Source organism: Stylophora pistillata, chromosome 4 (assembly GCF_964205215.1).
Source record: "Stylophora pistillata chromosome 4, jaStyPist1.2, whole genome shotgun sequence".
NCBI lineage: Eukaryota > Metazoa > Cnidaria > Anthozoa > Scleractinia > Pocilloporidae > Stylophora > Stylophora pistillata.
In genome coordinates this window covers 21,932,618-21,952,337 of record NC_142522.1, presented here as the reverse complement: position 1 = coordinate 21,952,337, position 19,720 = coordinate 21,932,618, and the positions used below count along the sequence as shown (strand labels likewise).

Genomic DNA, 19,720 nt, shown 5'->3' with positions numbered 1-19,720 from the left:
TAGGGACAGGTATCGTCTAAGCGTGTTGGTAGAAGAGGATGGAGAGGGGGGTTTAAGTCCTTCATTTTGCACATATACTCTTTACATACTTATCTCTTCTATACGCAAAGGTCTCCACCCGTGCTAACTCGAGGGCTTCTGAGTAACTATCGGCACATGGGAAAATTATCTTAAGCGCCCTTTTCTGTATGGATTCAGTTTTGTCAGACAGATAACCGGGAATGGATTGCCATACTGGTACGGCGTAATCTAAAACAGATCTAACAGCGCTTGTATAGACCTTTAACATGCTACCTTGGTCAACGCCGGCTCGACGTAGAATACGTAGAGAGTAGAGCTTCTTGCAAGCTTTTTTATATATGTAGTTAACATGACTATTCCACCTAAGGTCGCTATCGATGAATACTCCTAGAATCTTGTAAGTGGATACACGTTCTATAGTGTTATTACCAATAACTAATGGTCTGAGAGTAAAATTAGGATACGACATAAAGTTAATTAATATCTCTTTACATTTAGTAAGGTTTAGTCTCATGTTATGGTCCACGGAGAATTCGTGAATGTTAGAAACGATCGTATTGAGCAGACTGATAGAGTTCCTGGGTAGTATTTCTATGGCAGACGTGTCATCCACAAACTTGACTCTCAGGTGCCAATCAGCTAAAAGATTGTTTGTCACTATTGTGAAAAGTATCACTCCTAATTTAGTTCCCTGCGGCACACCTCCCTTGAGGAATTTCCAATCTGATAGTGTTGTACCTATTCTTACAGCTTGCTGTCTGTCGGTTAGGAACGCCTCGATCCAACTGATGAGCGCTGGATCAACCTCTAGTTTTCGCAACTCAGTCATTAAGATGTTGTGGTCAATTAGATCAAAGCCTTTCGAGAAGTCAGGGAAGAAGACCCGAGTTCCTAGATCAGTACAATCTACTGCCTCGTAAATGGCTTGTAACATGAATAGAAGAGCATCTGTTGTCGAGTGGCCTCTACGCGCAAACTGTCGCGGGTCGATTTTTCCATGTAACTGTGGCAGTAGTTTATTGCATGTGAATCCCTCCATGACTTTTGTCAGAGTATACGTGAGCGATATCGGGCGGAGATCGCTCTTTATTTCTCTTAATGGGTTTACCTTTGGGATTGAGGTGACGGTGGAAGGTTTTAGAAGTGATGGGATGTATCCCTCCTTAAGAGACTGGTTATAGATGTTTCGAATGACGGGGGCTAGTTCGTGTGCGAAGTCCTTAAGCAATTTATTTGGGAAGTTGTCGGGTCCTACAGCTTTCGCCACACTAAGCGACGACAGGGATCGAAACACTTCCTCATTGGAGACAAAAAGTTCCTCTGGTACCAGGCTTGGGGGAGAATCACGGGTCGAGGGTGTAAAATGGTCTGTGAGACTTACAAAAAAGTCATTAATCTTATTTACAAGTAATTTGGTATCCATGGTATCCCCAAGAAACTGATAGTGCCACTCCTGCTGAATGTCTCGGCCTGTGAGTGACTTTATTTGCCTCCACCACTTACTGGAATTAGTGGATTCCACTTGAGCAATTTTATCATGACAGTAATGATTTTTAGCTTTTTTGACCTCGCCCTGTACCTTGTTCCTCCAAAATTTATAATTCTCAGAGTCCTTTCCATGTCTGAGAAATGCAGATTGTCTTTTACGAATCCAAGATTTCAATTTTTTAGAGATCCAAGGACGGTCAGTTGGATGTTTCTTAACTATTTTTCGTGAGAGGAAGGAATCAATAGCAGAAGTAAGTTCCATCATCAACAGCCTGAATTTGTCTTCACAAGACTCAGTATTAAGAACCGATTGCCAGTCCTTCTCGGTCATCCAGCGTCCGAGCGCATGCCATGCACTGTCGCGCATATCACGTGACTCTATTTTCTTGAAGATCATGAGCGACGATGATTGATGATTGTGAGCGACACGTTCACAGACTTTAGAGAAGACAGGAAGTAATGAAATCGGACTATTATAATTTGGAATGTCGTGGTCTCCAGCCTTCCCGGGGTATCGGGGTTATTTCAGGCCAAAGGAAAGGTCTTAAACTCAAAGGTGGCATTAATAATAGACGTTAACGATGGCAAAATAGCAGGCAAACAATCTTTGATCACATGGATCGGAATTTTATCAGGCCCAGGGGCCTTACCACTCGCCATTGATGTGACAATTTTTTGTACTCGTTCGCACCTCACTGCGTTGAAGGTGAACTGCTCTGACAATGGGTAGATTTTCTGACTAGATGAACATTGATTGAGAGTGTAATTCGAATCCTCCTCTAATTTATTAATTCTATCGATGGTGCTCTTCCCTACACGGGAAAAAAAGTTATTGAACTCATCGGCAACAATTTTGTCGTCTTTGGAATAATTCCTTTGAGAGGCAGACTTCTCATGAATTCTCATGGACTTAATCCTGACAGCTCGACGCTGATTTTTCCCACAGTCTCTACTCAGTTACTCGTCTCCACCTTCAAAGAAACAAACCCCGTACTGTGACTGTGACTGTTTATTAAGACTCATTGCAGCAATATACAGAATGGCTGAATTACAGAGCTATTTACAAAACGTATAATACTAAAATATAATACAATAAAACCAATAAATACTAGAAAGTATAATTGTACAGGCCACTAGGTATTATGGTTAATAATAATAATAATAATAATAATAATAATAATAATTTTATTTATATAGCGCTAAAATCCACTAGTTGTCCAAAGCGCTGTTACCCAGCCAACCCACCCCAGGGGAGGACATCCATCACACAGTGATCTCGTGCGTGGGAAATTAACGTCTCCTGCCCCTAACCCTGCAGGAGACGGGACCTCCATTTATTCGTCCCTATCCGAGAAGACTAGAATATCTAACCAATTCTTGATGTTAAAGAAAGGAAGCATATTCTCCTCAGTTAATTTTAAGACCCTGAGTGTTGGTCCGGCCGGTATTGAACTCTCGACCTCCCGCACAGCAGTCCGGCGCTATCCCAATTGAGCTAACCAGGCGGCGGTTATGCGTGACAAACTCTTGCTGCGCTTGGTCTTTCAAGTAGGACGCGTGGAGCGGCTAATGCCAGATCTAAGATTATAATTATGCACAACCCCCTCCTGTTTGGAGAGCATAAAATGCAAGGGATGAATCTCATTCCGGAGTCTATCAATATAAACCTGGTATAGATGGGCGCGTCTGTCACTTAGAGTTGTTAAATTAAGGACATTTAATGCCTCGTTGTAATTCATTAAAGGAAAAATGATGCGCATAGCCCTTTTCTGAATGCTCACAATCTTGTGATATAGAAAATCTGGTATATTTTGCCAGACAGGGGCAGCATATTCTAGAACAGGACGAACAATGGTTGTATAAACCTTAGCCAGTGCAGTTGGGGGTGCACCACATTGCTTAAGGACCCTTAAGGAGTAAAGCCTCCTGTTTTCCCTTTTGCACAATAACTTCTACAGAATGGTTCCATTTCAGGTCATTACTTACATAAAGGCCCAGTAACTTATATGTCGTAACTCTCTCAACTGTGTTACTACCAATTAAAATAGGATTCACAATAAAACTATGATTACTCATAAAATTAATTAGCATTTTTTTGCATTTAGTAGGGTTCAATTTCATTCTATGATCTTCATAAAATGCATAGATATCGTCTGTAACAAAATCTAGTAGACTGGCACTGGCACGCACTGGCACAAAGTTCAATCCTGTACTTTTTATTCGTATCACAAAGAGCCAGGATAATGATTGTAGAAATCATTTTAAACTTTTGTTGGTGAAAAATGGCAATGAAAATGTAGCATCGCGTCTCGTGTTACAGTTTTCCACAAGCAATCGGAGTGTACAAATAAACGGTTTAGAAACATCTTAACGCAAACGAGAGAATTTATGAAATTCACCTAAATTCCTCGTTTTGATGGCATGAAGCATCAGATGAAGTAAGCCGATAGGGTTAATTTGAGTTGATGCAGTTTCAAGCGCGTCCCTTTTTATTTTGCAATAAAACCTCTGCTTCTGGCAGAAAAGGGTCGAAAAGGTGACACCTTCAAAAACAGCATACGACTTTTCTGTTCCCACCGTTCGAACAGATTACGACAAAATGGAGAGCAAAGTGGGTCTGACTTGTCGGACAAGTCGTAGGCCTTCCAATTGCAGGCTGTTGAGGTTGTCATGAAACAATAAAAAAAAATCGTAAGTGATTGTGGGAATACCAGAAATACTAGCGCAGTGATTACAAATATGAAAATGTTTTATCTCGATGGTGGGAAGGATTTGGCGAACTTTTGCCTTATCTTTTTTTTTTATCTTATTGATTCTATTTTTTTTCAGTTTAATGCGGCAAGTAAAGGTGAAGAGGGTGAAAATAGTTACCTAAGCTGATCTTTCTACTAGGAAATACTGACTCGATCATACAACTATGATGATCTCGCAAAAATTAGCTGCCCCAAGTCATTTCCATTCTCAACCCCAGTATTTCCCAATTTGAGTGCTATAAAAAAAAAAAACAACTGCTAAATTGTTATAGGAGAGGGTGCTCAGAAATTCCAGGAAATTCAGTTCAAAATTGCTGTTAAAGAAAACTTGAGTTTGACCCGCCAAGCTTCTTTAGGGGTAATGGGTTTTTAACTAACGAACAAGCTGAATGGAGACGGTGAACACATCCCAATTGTTTTACATTTATTAGCAGCTGATACACGTTTAATTAATGGGACCGTGCAACCATTAAGTTTAACAATAATTTAGTTTAAATTAGCAACAGTCGGGGGCCTCTTGGCATAATGCCTCTCTCCTATTGTCAATCTTTGGCCTAAAATGAATGCAGGAATAAAATAACGTAGAAATTTAATATCAGAATTATAACTAAATATGTAAATAAGACATTTACAGACAGTGATATTTTCTAGACCAACCAGCTCAGTTCATGTTTCATAATAGCCCATTTCTGAATTACCTTTGGTCTCTTTTTCAAAGCGAGTCCTAGTGCTCATCGTTTTATGCAATGATAAGTTTTCATTCAAGTGCAAATTAATCTCATTTTAGAAGAATGGTTCAGCATCAGGCCTCGTTTTCAAGAAGAGGCCAAAGGTAGTTCAGAAATGGCCTATTGGAACCGGGAAAAAATGAGTAGCTTTAATGCGTGTAGATTTGCAAGTACAAGATTATTAGAATGTTACACTAAGCTTATTCCACGGAAGAACAAACTAATGCGCTTTGTGCTGAAGTTTTTGGTTCAATAGTCATTATCATAAGAAACAAGAGGTGAAAGGATGTTGCTTGACGGAGGTTAATCCCAGATGTTATTGCAGGACAAGACTTATTGTTAACTCTGTAAGAGACTCAGCTCTAAGGATTACTGATTTCCAAGATCATCATAGTCCTCCCCTCGCTTTGCATTAGCTGCGTCAATCGCCTCTCCCTTCCTATAACCGTGTGTGAAAAAAAAGGAATTAGTGACCGCCCCTTCTTTGATGTTGATCGAAATTCATGCAAGAAAAACTGTTTATTCCTCAAAGCGTATAAGAAATCCTCAACCGAACTATTTTCCTTCCTCTTGGACAATGGAATTAAAAATGTTTATGGTTCTCGGTTAAAGCGGTTGTTTGGTATTTGAACTTGGCGAAGGAAATAGATCATCTATACTTACTCTGTAAGCCAACCAACCGGGTGACGGACCGTCATAGTAAGGCATGCGCAATCGATCAACTATACTCACTCATTAAGCCAACCAACCGGGATGCCGTGCGTGTCACAGTGAGGTGGTTCACATATATGACTCCTTTTCTCCCCTCTTCCCTTACTGTCAGCTGCGTCGCTCATTTCTGCGATCCTACAGTCGGGGCAAAAAGAGATGGGGCTCAGAATGGGTCGTGACGTCAACTCAGGAACGCGCTAAATCCCACCAGTGGTTCATTTCACTGTTTTTTCAGTAAGGTAAAGAGTTTTCGGCGACATAAATATGCCCGATAGACTTGTTGTAAAAGTACTGCGTTTGTCGAGCAAAGTAACAACACGACGCTCGAGACGCTCCTGGAGTGACGTCATTCATCACCAATCTTCCCTTACGCGGTCAACTTCATTGGGCGTGGCCGAAGCGGGAACTTTAAAGCTCGATTTTAGGGTGAAGAGGCGTCAGAATCAAATTTTTTTTTGAGAATACTTATCTACAGGTGAAAGAGATACCAAAACAATAAAAAACCATGTTGGCGGTATAGACACTTTAAGTTCAAGTTCCATTTTAGAGGTAAGAGGAGGTATGTAATAGAGTCAGCATATTTGTATAGACAAGGTAAAAATTTTTTTTTGTGATTTCAGAGGAAAAAAGTACCAATAGAGGTTTTGATTGGCAGGCATGTTGCATGGTAGGAACAATGAAAATATTTTGCATAAGAAAGAAATATTTCTCCCATGGGAAACATAATCTATTGCTCCTGCCATGCAACATGGCTGCTGTGCAAAACCTCTATACACAAATGACATGCTTTTCACTCTTCGATCCCCTTTTTGATAGTGTAGTTTTGTAATCCCATGCTTTAAACTTCGTGTTAGTATCGCCATAGTCTCATCTTTTCAACACGCTTTTCACAAGTTATTTGAATACTAACATGGCGTTATCCTCATATCTTTGTACTTCTTGACATTACACTCCGCAAAATAATTAATTCTCCACAGTTGAAGATAATTTATGCAAATCCCACTGAAACAAGTCTTAACCACCTGCATGTTTGTTATCTTTAAACTTTTAAAGTCATTTCAAACAATTGAGCATAATTATGATCATAACTGTTTTCAAGATTTACCCATTCACTGTATGTCTGCATGGCTGAGACTTCATAAGGTATTTTACATTTCATGTCAAGACGTAAACTTCTCGTTATATTAATAGAAAAACTAATCGTCCTCTCCTGATTGAATGCTGGCAAGTTTTTCTTTCTTTGTTCAAAAACCAGAACATCATCTTTCTAAAGAATTCTTGCTATAGAAATAGGGACCATTTTAGAAAAAACCATTGTGAAACAAAAAAAAAGTACTTCGATAACATATATTCAGCAAAGTAAACAGCCAGGCTGCCGAACAAAATTAAAACTCGCCAGAGAGTCCAACCACCATGAAACATTTTACTGTAATATGAATCAAGAGAGAATGAGCGGACCTTTCTTCTTATTTTATCTCGTCTGAACAAATTGAGTAACGTTTGATGAGTTGTATTTCAGTTGAGTTTTTTTGACGTCTGAGATACATTGAAACCAAGGCACCTAAGTTACCCAATACCGCTATTCACTAAAGTGGAGGCGGTGAGTGGTAAATGTTTTACGGAGCCGCGAAGCGGCTCGCACAATATTCGCCGCTTACTCACCGGCCCTGAGGTGAATAGTTGTTTAAGTATGTACTCAAACAGTGGGTTAATTAAGTACAAAAAATGATTTCAGAAATTGCTTACGTCAAAAAATAGTCCAGTCTTCAAGAATGGGTTTTTATTATTCAGGGAAAGACCATTGAAAACATTATTTAGGTAGGTGGTCAAGCGAAATGCATAAAAAAAATTGCACGGGAGTAGCCACGAGAAAAAGAAAATCAACCTTACCGCCCGAAGAAGATTCGCAGAATTCAGTCCAAATGGCCAGCGATTTTCTTTGGAAGTGACTACAAAGTGAGACAAACGATTATACCTCATAAACATGCTAATCAAGTTAACTATGATACAAAGATCACACTAATTAGAGTGTGGACAAGAAAGCTGGTAATTTTTGGTCCAGTAAAATGATTAAAAGATCTTCAGAAATTCTCTTTGTCGAGCTCGTTATAGAATAACGAAGGAAATCAGAGCGACGAGGAAGGTTTTAAAAAAATTATTTTGAAAGAACCCGTCGGTTTTACGTTATCCTTTCTTCATTCCTTCCATTTGCAATTTTGTAAATGCGATTCAACCCATTTTTTATTGTCAACGTTTTGTCTAAACCAGCGTTCGCACAAAGGTAGGAATTGTAGAAAAAGTTGGTGCAAAACATGATAACCAAAGTCGGAATTTTTTTTTTTTTGCATTAATAACAAGCGCTTGATTGTTGAGGGAAATATTTGTCAGGTGTCATGTTCATGTTGTAGAATTAAGGAAGCTGTCTTGACACTAACCGTTAAAACTTATTTTATTGGTACGCACTATTTTGCCTTTTCAAATGTATTCGCGCTTATCAAAGTAATATTTTGAGCGTGTAAAAGGTAAAGAAGAGGGCTGGAAATATGTGTGCAAACTCTGAGACCCTTGCAATTCCTGTTTACTTAAAGCGTTTATTGTATATGATTGAATAAGCATTGGCATCAGTTGACTACAACTACATATTAAAGGCCGTCTGTAAGTTTAGGAACCTCACGAGTTGCTTTCTATCTCCCTACGGTGGGGTTTTTGGAAGGGCTCTCTTGTCGGCTGCACGTAACAGGAAACCAGTGTCAACAGCTTTTCCTTGCGACAGGTGTGTTGAACAGTTTATGAATTGTCAGAAATTCTCATGTTTTCAGACACGTGCACTCTCACGTAAAAGGCTCTTTGACTTCCTTGCGGCTAGATTTCTATAGCTCTCTTAAAGGTGCGTTGCAAGTAACTTTCCTCCCACATGAGCCGATCAGATATAAAAGTCTCGTGATAGCTGCAAATGGTTTCAAATTTCGTGATGCAAAGTGTACTGTATTCGATAATTAAGTACAAAGTTGTTATGCAACGACGACGCTTTAAAGCCATGCCGAAAAGGAAGTGTATCAGGTAGAACACCGCAACCTCGAACTTCCGAGCGAAGCAAAACTTGGCTTGAGTTAGTGAGGGGGTTCGAGTTAGCTGATAGTCAATGACTGATAAAATGAGATCGAGAGAAATCGGATCTCGTTCGAGTTACGGGGGTTCTATTGTAATTTACTGCTGCAAAACTAAACAGCTGTCATTACCTGTCAGCACTAATTAGTTTATTTTAAAAGCCAGGCTGTAGGCATGGCTGCAGCAGAGCTGTTAGTCACCTCGAGAGAGTCGAAACACGATAAAAGAAACAGAAGCTCCACCAGTGTCTGAAAGGGTTTCTCCAAATCGAATGGTGAAATTGTGATCATGTCCACTGCAGTAGCTGCTCTGTGGAAGACATTTTTTGTTTCACACGTCTTTGCGCAAGGTTAGATTTAATCTAGGTGAAAAAATTGTACGCACATTCGGAGAGTTCTCCTACACATTTTTGATACCAAGTATTCCACTAGCTATGATTTACAATGTCTCTTAAGAAGCTTGGGAAAAAAAAATTACAAAAATCACACTCAACAACTTAGAAGCAACGTTTCCTTTAGGCAGCTATTAGTGTTCTTAGCAATAACGCTGTCGTTACAGATACGTGAGCTGATTTGGACTGAAATGAAAAGGGGCGGTGCATGTATTGGTCCTTTAGAACGAGGGGTTGCAATTTTTCTGGTTCAGAGTACTCCTTGCTCGAATGCGCGAAAATGGTTATTATTTTACAGTACTTTAAGTCAAAATTAAAATCAACTGAAGGTGGTACCTTGTTTTTCGTAACTTCTTAGCTGGCCGGTTTAGCCTTTCCCTAAACTACTCGAAATACAGTAAAAACTGTTGAATTTCGTTGACTTATTATTATTTTTTTAGCTGCTCTTTACAATTAGGTACACGCATGCTTTTGAAGTGAATTTGATTTGGTTGAATTCGCAACCTTCCAGATAGTTAGTGACGTCAAAATAGAATCTTATGTTCATCCCTTCATAAATGTACTTGGATAAAGTAGATCCAATTGAATTCTTAGCCTTCCCAATAGTGAGTGATACCAAAGTAAGAATGCTAGGTTCGTCTCTTCATACATTCATAAGCTTAAATTTAAGGCAAACAACTATTGCGTGGTCTCTGGTACTCATCTATTTGTGAAACCTTAAATTTTGCGCGAAATTCTGCAAGCAGCTCTTAGGGAAGTCGTGAGTTTAGGCACAAATCGTTGAAAACTTTCACAGTAAACATCGTGACTTGTTGAAAATGCGCGTCTTCATTTCAAACTTTTAATAATTAACGATCTCTTTGACGTCACCTGCTTATATCTTCAAGTAAAATACACATTTTTGCGGGGCACAAGAGCTTCCAGAATTCCAAGACAGTTGCCCAAAAATTTAACAATTCAATTGTTTTTATTTAGTCCATTCAATAATTCAGGGTTCGAACGCGTCTTGAACGAAAACCCTTGAATTTCAGGAGACCGATTTCAAGGCCTTGAAAGTACTTAAATTTCGTTTTGGGTCCTTGAAAGTCCTTGATTTTTTATTGAACAACATCGAAAAATATCTGCTTTTGTTTTGCACCATCGGTAAACCCAAAACATAGATGTTAACAGAAACATTTTTCTTGGTTTTGAGGTAAAATTGTCATTACCGTAAAATTCCTTGAAATTTCTAAGTAGGGTCCTGGAAAGTCCTTGAAAAGTCCTTGAATCTTTCGCCTGAAAAAGCGTACGAACCCTGATAATTCCGTGTTTTCATTATGACTGATAATCTCATTAAAGGCTAAAGCACTGAATTCACTAGTATCGTACTTAGCATAACGATATTTACACATGATTAACACAGAATCTGTTGAGGATTGGGAAACTAGATACAATAATGCTTTCTGATCAATCAAATTACACCTAAACTCTCTCGAGAAGTGGAAAATATTAAGAGAAATGTGAGCTTGAGGAACGCTTTGCTCTTTAGCGCATACATGTGTTGCTCTAACTAAGCTGGAGCCCTGTGGCATGCACAACTGCCTTACATTGCTTCATGATGGTATTGGCGGGGTAGATCTCTCACACCTTTCTTCAATCGTGTTTCTCTGTTGACTCTCAGAAACGTGTAGAATTTTGGAGTTTGTTCAACCCGAGGAAGACAATTACCTCGAAAATCATGTCATTAAGTCCTTTGTGGTTGATAACAAAGATCAGTGTGAGGTGAGGTGTTATGCTGAGGACTCTTGTTCATCCTTCAATCTTGGAATCTCAGAGACCAGCGGCAAATTAAATTGTGAACTCAGCGACTCCGATCACTTCCAACATCCTGAACATCTCATTTGTAGGGAAGGCTTCTCCTATCATCCAACCATGGTAGGTATACTGCTTATATTTCATTTTTGATAAATGCTTTTAAGCGTCTACCTTAGCAAGAAAGGCATCCTCTCTTGAACATACAAAAGACAAAAGTATCGTTTAAAAGGCAGATATGACAACGATGATCGAAAGACACGGCAGAAAAACAACGGCAGAAAAACAACGGCAGAAAAACAACGTTTAGAACTCCCCAAGGTTTGTTCTCTGTGTAGCTCTAGAACTCACAAAACTGAAAGAACTCTTAGGAGAAGTGCTGTAGGAGCAGTATCGCAGTATCTAATGCGTGAACTTTCAGCATGACTTGGATAAGTGTAGATAAGAAGAATTAAAACGTATGTTTGTATGGATCATTTCTAAAACTACATTCTCCTCATTCAGATGACGGGATACAGTTTTTACGTAAGCTACTATCGGCCGGCAGGGGTTAAAGAAATCTTCATTCAGCCATCGAAAAACCTTTAGAAAAAATTTCAAATCTCTGAAAAAACTGTACCACATGTTATTTCTCCGTAATATAGTTATTTATTTCGATGAAATATGAGTAGAAATCGTTTTTATCTTTTCCGTCTTCAACAGAAGTTATGCAGCACTTCTCCCTGTCCCCCAGCTGCTTCTTGTCTACCTGATATTCACGGAAAACTCCGCTGCGTTTGTCCTGCTAGTTGGACTCGAACTGAAAGCTGCGAAAGAGGTTGTGCTATTATTGCTAATATTAACTCTTTAAAACGCGTTTCATACAATAATACACAACCTGAAAAATCGCCTTTACCATTCCACTCTCGCTCATTTCTTATTTCGTATTTTAGTAAACAGTTATTTAATTGTAAGCGTTGGGTAGGTTGACGAACAAAAGTGGTTTGTTTGAGCAATATATTGACATGGTTAGTTTGCCCTTAATAGTCGTGGATCACTTTAGATTGGTTAAAAAGAAGGGAAAACAGGCCACAAGTACATGTAGCAATCATTTTGAAATCGAAATCTCAACAATTTTTTAATCAGGGAATCACAATATTTTTTTTATTTTATTCGCAAGCGTCACAGCCCGAAAACAACCGGATTGTCAGGGATGTTCGAAGCATACGATACGACTTACCGACCGCACTCGTTGCGACTTTGCTGATGAGGTGTCGACTTCACTATCCTCCTTTGGCTCTCTAAATAAATCTTTTTCGAGCAGTTTCGGCAAGAGTCCTGCCATCAAAACATTTTCCTACCTGCTTGTAGGAAGTAAACTTTCCATTTTTGTTTCTCAAACAACCACTTCCACTGGAAACGGTAGAGGTACCCGGCAAATTTGAAACACTCGTGGCGGCCATGTTTGTTTACCGGTGACTCGCCCGCAGACCTGTTCGAGCGCGGTATGGCAAGCCAAAGCGGACAAAAGCGTATCGAGTTTGACACGCGATAGTTGAGTTGTATACACGATAGTCCAAAAGACTATACGATACTCGAGAATAACTCAACAATCGAATCTCAACAATTTTAATTTATGATCAGAGAATCACAATATTTTTATTTTATTCGCCAACTTCACAACCCGAAAACAACCCGTCCATATAGCACTTTACTAGTCCTATTTATCATTATAATTACGAAAGCGAGAAGGTACAAGCCTGGATGACAAATATCATTTATTCCACCTACACAAAGATATCAATGAATGTAAACTGGAAGTCCCAAATGTCACGTGGACGCCACTTGCAATGACACTATCGGGAGTTGCATGTGTAAATGTAAGGACAATATGGTCGGAGATGGACTGTTATGTGTGGTTAGGTGTTTTGATAAACGCGTATTATGTAAGAAGTTTATATCCGCTTTAAGCTCGACCACAGTAGAACCCTGCAATACCACCCGTGAGGCTTATTACTGGATTTATTTCCCTTCTTTTTTTTTTGAGCATGAAACTAAATGAGAATCGGCTTGTTTACGGAAGGTATATAGACATGCTCTGTAGCATCTGTTGGAAGTATCAACTTCAAGTAGTTCGTGGATCTGCGGACGACCAGACAAGAATTATTTAAACTCGTCCAATTGCTTGTCTGCTAGACTTCTTGTTTTTGTTTGTTTGTTTTAAATTTCGTTCGCACTTTAAATATCTTAAATACTAAAGCAAACCATTACCATTGTGACACTGGAATTTGATAAATCGTTATAATACAACACTAGTATTCATTTTTTTTTTATTTTACGGATTTAAAGGATTCCCTTTCCATTGGGCACTCAATGGGTCTGATCCAAATATAAGGTAAAATGGATGAATACATTCTTCTGCTAGAACAAACATATTCGAAGGCTATTGTTGTGAAAAGTTCAAATTCGTGCTTACAATCATTGATCTAAGCGTTTGGAACTATTAATGTTTACAGCTGATAAATTCAACGATTTTTAGGGGTTATAAACTGTTAAATCTCTTGACTGTACCCACAAAAATTACCAATTATTCTTTGCGGCGTTTGCTCCTGCGTTTTCCCTGATTTTTCTATGAATTACAAAAAAATTCTTGAACAAGCTCATAATGCGATTATTTTCGTGAGGGGATCAATAAGCCGCCTTTCTTGAAACGCTTTTAAATACTTTTAGTTAATAGTGACATTATTTCATTTAGCTACTTGTAGAGAGGATTCTGCATAGTCTTCTATGGTATGCTTATTGACATATGTTCTCACTTATTTTCATTAATTGAAAAGTTTGTACAGTGGTGCTTCCTATCAAAATGTTGATGGCAGGAAAGTACTGTACTTGAATGGAACACAGCGTGCCTACGCAGAAACCCCAGCACTTCCGATCCGAGCTATCAGCTTTAGTATCATGTGTTGGATAAAGGTTTTAAGCCTTCCTCCAAGTGGTCGTCCGGTTCACATCTATTCTGACTGGTCAGAACCACATCAGTTCAGAATCTTTATTTATAAAGTTCATGAAATTTGTGCCAATCTTCGGGGTCCTCAAGTTTATTTCTGTTGCGAGTAAGTGCTTGTATTCATACGTAGAATTGATAAATAGGACGAGACACATAGGGCACTCAAGTGTGTATCCAGAGCTATTTACCTTCCTAGGAAATACTGAGAAGCAGAGATTTGCGCAAAGCCTCATTCCCTTTTGTGTTCTATTCTCTCGTTAACCATAGGAAGATCATCACTAATGAATGGATGCACGTGGCGTTCACTTGGCGCAGAGAGGGAAAAGAAGAGGGAATTCTTTACATAGATGGAATTATACAAGGTAACAAGAAAGTTCGTATTGATCGTTTAGACCTGATTGAGAATGATCATACAGTTTTCGACATTGGGCTGAAACGAGATAACATGGATAATCCGACTTTTGACGGGTACATGAGAGATCTTCTGGTTGTTAATAAAGCGCTATCTGGAGATGAAGTGAAGCACTTAAGAGATATACTTTGAGGGAGAGCACTTGGCGTGAAGACCCCAAAAGAGATTGCGGTAGCGCGAAACAACAGAGCTTTCTAGGTGCTGAGATGTTTGGCCACTACAGATCGCTTGAACTGAAATCTTCTGGAGGTGTGATGCTTTCTCGTCATGATAAATGGAAGGTGCAACTTATCTTGAACATAACCAATTTTTAAAGAAAACGATCCCTTTGATATCATTCGTCATCTCCGATTGGACAGCATAACAAAGAGGTACAAAAACTCTTATAAGGCGGCAACAGAACAAGTGGAATGGAAAACATATGGAGCGAATCGAGCGGAAAAAGTTTTATTTTAAGTTGTTGCTGCTATACGGTACAGGCTTCATTTTTTTTCTTAATCACTCATAATGCGTGACTCACACGTGATTTTGTCAGTTAACTATCTACTTAACTAACTGCAGGTTTTTATACAGCGTCAAAGAAACACTTAATGACAGTAAGTTAAAAATTTTCGATCCACCTTTCGAATACTAAGCATATAGATTCAGAGCACTAAGAGATTATAAACTATCTCTTGTTCATCGACACACAGAGGCATAATTCAACAAAAATTCGCACCTTTTTGCTTATCATTACTAGCTTATCATTGATGTTTTCATTTTCTCTTAAGTGGTAGGGGCTAATTTAATAAATAAAGTCATTTCTTACAAATTCTTTACCAATTTATTGTAAAAGAAATAGGCCACAATGCTAGCCGAATTTTGAGGCTGATAAATGTTAGTATATAGAAGTTCTAAGATAGAAATCTTTGTTTTGGCAACTACATCGAACTAGGCTTTTTTCTTTCCTTTTTTTTCCATCCTTGCCTTTCTTCTTTATATAACTCAGATCCAAAACTTTGATAACCCACAGTGCACTGAAAACCTTGTAATTGTTTTTAATGAACATTATTAGAGCAGCGCGCGCAGCGAAGCAAAATTTGGTTTTCACGTGACCATATCGTCCCTTGGAACAAGGTGCTACTTTTAGCATGCGCGATGAGTTGAATTGTGGGCAAAAATCTCGGCATAATTATGCAGATGGTGCTTCCTAGGAGAAAGGAGAAGGTAAAACGCATGGGTGCTTAGAAATCTTTTGCGCTTGCACTAGTAAACATGTGAGCAGCCTGATAAAGTGTGCATACTCGAATGCGGTGTCCAGGTGTAGTGTACCGCGGGCAAAAAGTTAGGCATAACACAAGGGCTTCACGTGGGTAAGCGATGTGAAGCCCGCGGAAGCAGTCGTTATGAGCGGGAAATCATTCTGACTGAGGTGACATTGAAAACATAACTTTTTAGCAATCTGCGTTTTCATGTTATCTCAGTATCAGTAGAAAAAGCTATGTCAACTGAAGAAAATATCTCAACTCAAATTTGTGGAGACTGGGTTTAAGTGAACCGAGACGCCAGAAAGAAAAGAAGCCAAAGCGTAGAGCGAGTCGTGAGCTAAGCAAAAGAGAGTGAGAAAGGACTCCACCAAATACATATATGCCAACTCTCCCGGATTATCCAGCAGTCTCCCGAATACAGAGCCAATCTCCCGCTCTCCCGTACGGGTGACTAAAACTCCCAGATAAAAGGAAGTTTGGATCAGTTACCCACAAAAAACTAAGAATTAGGCTCCATATGTTCCAAAATTCCAAAATTCTGAAATTATCTAGCTTCTTATGCTTGTATTACGGTTTCTGGCTTCATTTTCTTGAGTGATGCACGTTGTTCGTTGCAAACAAAAAGAGGAGAGTATCTTCTTTGTTATTCCTGTACAAGCGACAGTCTGATTGGATGAGTATTCAAACAACTGAAGTCCCTGACAGATAAATTCGCGTTTTTCCCGCGAAGTTTCCCGGCGCGCTCACTGATGTTAGGGAGCTTTAGCAACGACGACGGCGACGGCAACGAAAACGTCGTGTCCAAATCTAACTTTTCGTTTTTGTAACTCTTTCGAGATTATTCCGATGTGTTTCACTTGGAAAATGCTAGCGAACTCTTCAGGGACTATATCACTACAAACGGCGTTAAAGTAAGAAAAAAGAAAGAAAAATTAACCGTCATGCGCTCACGTTCTCGAGAAAACCTAAAATTTGGTTATTTCACGTTGTTGTTTTGCCGAGAACGGCAAAGAAATGTACCAAGCTGTTAAACGCACGTGCAGGGCTATTGTTTTTGCTCATTAAGCCCATGGATTGTTTTCTGCCGTTCTCGTTGCCGTTGCCGCTCTCGTTGCTAAAGCTCCCAACTGGGGGGAGGAGGAAGAGAGGTAGCTCCAAATCAAAAAGAAATTTTCCGGGAGTCGCATTGGCGAATTCGGTCGGGGGGTGCTGGTCCGAAAAAAATATCCAGATTGAGATCTCCAGAGGTTGGCATCTCTGCAAATAGGCAGAAAAACGGGAAGGAGGGAAAAAAAAACGAGAAAAAACTTGATTAAAAAGGAGAAATTCTGACCAAGTGCAACGTGAGAAGTAAAGATAAAACCTTGAAAATAGACTGAAAAAAATTTAACAACCCGGAGAAAGTGAGCTACAAAGGAGCCGAGGAAGAACGCGAAAAGGATAGGAGATAAATTGAATCCTATCTGAGTGTTTTCTCAAGCTGCTAGCCCTGAAAAATTCGAAATGTTTTTCATTTGGTACGATATTCAGTTTCTAACTCATAATTTTGATGCAGGCAAGACGTTGCAGAAAAAATATTTGGCATCAGTCCTTTAGAAACCTTCGCGCCGGTTCATCGCTCAAACAACCTTTCAGAGTGTTCGTATTCGCCAATTTTCTTTTTCCTTTCGTTTGGAAAGTTTAATTCAGTCGTGGTGTTAAGGAAAAGGAAGTTACCTTACGGAAAATTATTTGGTCAAATCTGGACAGGCGTTTTGCCTGGAAAGTTTTCAGTTAATAGCAAGCCGCGAAATTATAAACTACCGCATTCGTCGCTGATATTATGATCAATAATATCGTGTTTGCACTACAAATAATCCACATTTCGGGAAGTTTTTGTTTACGATTCATGAATCCATTTCTGTAGCCTGCTTAGACATTTTGTCTTGAATTCATCGAGTTACATACCTGTAAGCATACATGTTCAAGTAAAATGCTTCTGCTCAGTATTTTGTTGTAATGTGTTTCTTTTTATGTAACATTTAACCGTTAGTTTCCCCTTAAACTGGCCACAAATAATACACTTAGGGTTTAATTCAAGTGTGGGACGATAAAATTGAAATGTCTGAACTTGAGCTTGAATGTTGCAGAGGGTGCTCTCTCCAGAACGAACACTGGGAATGTGACTCAGCTAAGCAAGTGTTCATAAACTACTAATTAGTTTAGTTTAGTTTAGTTTATTGAGATTTGCCACTGAAAAATACAATTTACAAGAAAATACATGAACAGAGACACGCAATAAATAAACAAAAATATAATGGCAGGAGAAAAATACAGGGCGAGCCCCAACTGACATTTGTCCCCTTACAAAATACAAAGAATAGAAAAATATAGGTTACATATGCACTTATCTACTTTGCCTATAGAATAAAATAATTTGCCGACCAACAGCGACACTTAGTTAGGGCGGAGTATAAAGCGTGAGCTTTTCTGTATAAAACCTCTTAACTAAGGCTTTAAAGTTATGTAAAGAGCTCGCTTGCTTAATGTTGCTCGGTAAATCGTTCCATAATTTAATTGTGCGAGGAAAGAAAGAGTTTGTAAAATACCGCTGAGTATGAGTAAATAAAGGGCGGATGTTTGCAGGATGATGACGTCGGGTTGCGTATGTATGGTTAGCAGGAAGCAGAAGATGGTCAAAGCTAGCGTTGATAAGACCTGACCTAATTTTGTATAAAATGACAAGATTATGGACTTCTCTTCTGAATTCAAGCTGCAGTAGGCTAAGAATTTTCAGTCTTGCAGAGTAGCTGGTTTTCCTATCTGGGTGGTTTAGTATAAATTTAGTAGCCCGTCGTTGTATATTTTCGATTGAAATTGAAATGTAATACGATTCTCCTGAGTCTGTAATTTTATTACTCTGTTTTTTTACAAAGCCTCTTTTGTATCTCTGTGTGCCAACCAATAATTAAAATCTCAGTGAAGAGATAAGCCTTAATTTAGCATTTTTTTTTTTTTGCTTACTTCCATCTTTTAGTTTATGGCATTTACTATTTGAACAGTAATAAATGGCATTGCCTTTTCATCTCTGTAAAGGGGTATTACACATTTCTTTATTCAAATGCAATGCATTTTGGTAAAAAGTGATGAACTAAAGAATTCACGCACCCTTTATTCTTCCTAAATCCTAATTATGTTGATGCTCGCCGCGGAGGAACTAAACCGGCAGGTAGGATTATGGTCATCAATTTTTGTATCTACGGACTTTTGTGAAGTCGGAGATACTATGCCATCCAGAGTGTTAGTCCGTCCGTATGTCTGTAACAATAGAAACCTTCGGATAATGCTCGGAATTCAGCTCGGTCTTCTCCGATATCGTCCGATTTTCGTATCTCGCGTCGGCGATCGTGATCGCAGTTTTTTTGTCTCCTGCAGGTTGTGTCGCATTGCAGCGATTATTTGCTTCGCAAAGGAAATATTTTGCCTTCCAAAGGAGTTTTTCTGTCGTATTGCTGCGATTATATGTTCCGCGATTGATTTTTACTAAAAAATCGAGATGAAAGATAAAAATCGCTAAATATTTTAGCATGTGCGCAAATAGGCATGAGCATTAAATTTCAAAGTGAATTATGCAAATTTGTCTGTGTATGAAGAAAGCTTAACTTTCATGGTATCTGTCAATAGGAAGGAAGACGAAAATGACCAAGACATATTTCGGGACGACAATTTTAATCAAAACAGTTCTTGATTTGCTGTTAGAAGCGAAAAGCGAACGAATTTCTTACGTGTACAAAGCCCACGCGGTAAAATTCATCAAGCTTAGATCGTTGTTTATATAACTTCACGGCAAGAAATTACGTTGTGGTATGTTGAAAATTCTCAAAGTGCTACGATTTGACATAAAATCTTCTATCAAACAATACTTTTTGAACACATTGTTATTCAAACGCATTATTTACCGGGCCTTGGAATCGTCAAATTGTCGCTAGGCCCTGCTTGAAGTCCAAAAGTTCGGATTTCGGTTTACGGCCACAATTCGCACCGCTTTAGAGAATCGTAGTGTCGTTGACTCGAGAGCTTATTCTGCCACCTTTAAGACCTTTAT

General features: G+C 38.9%; 1 protein-coding gene across 1 annotated transcript; it reads left to right on the top strand.

Annotated features, from left to right (window-relative positions):
* The first annotated feature begins 12,481 nt into the window (after positions 1-12,481).
* LOC148732870 (uncharacterized) lies at positions 12,482-15,596 on the top strand. Its single transcript, XM_088758391.1, has 2 exons — positions 12,482-14,083; positions 14,245-15,596. The coding sequence occupies exons 1-2, from the start codon at positions 13,929-13,931 to the stop codon at positions 14,519-14,521; spliced, it is 432 nt and encodes a 143-aa protein (XP_088614517.1). The 5' UTR covers positions 12,482-13,928; the 3' UTR covers positions 14,522-15,596.
* The last annotated feature ends 4,124 nt before the right edge of the window (positions 15,597-19,720 follow it).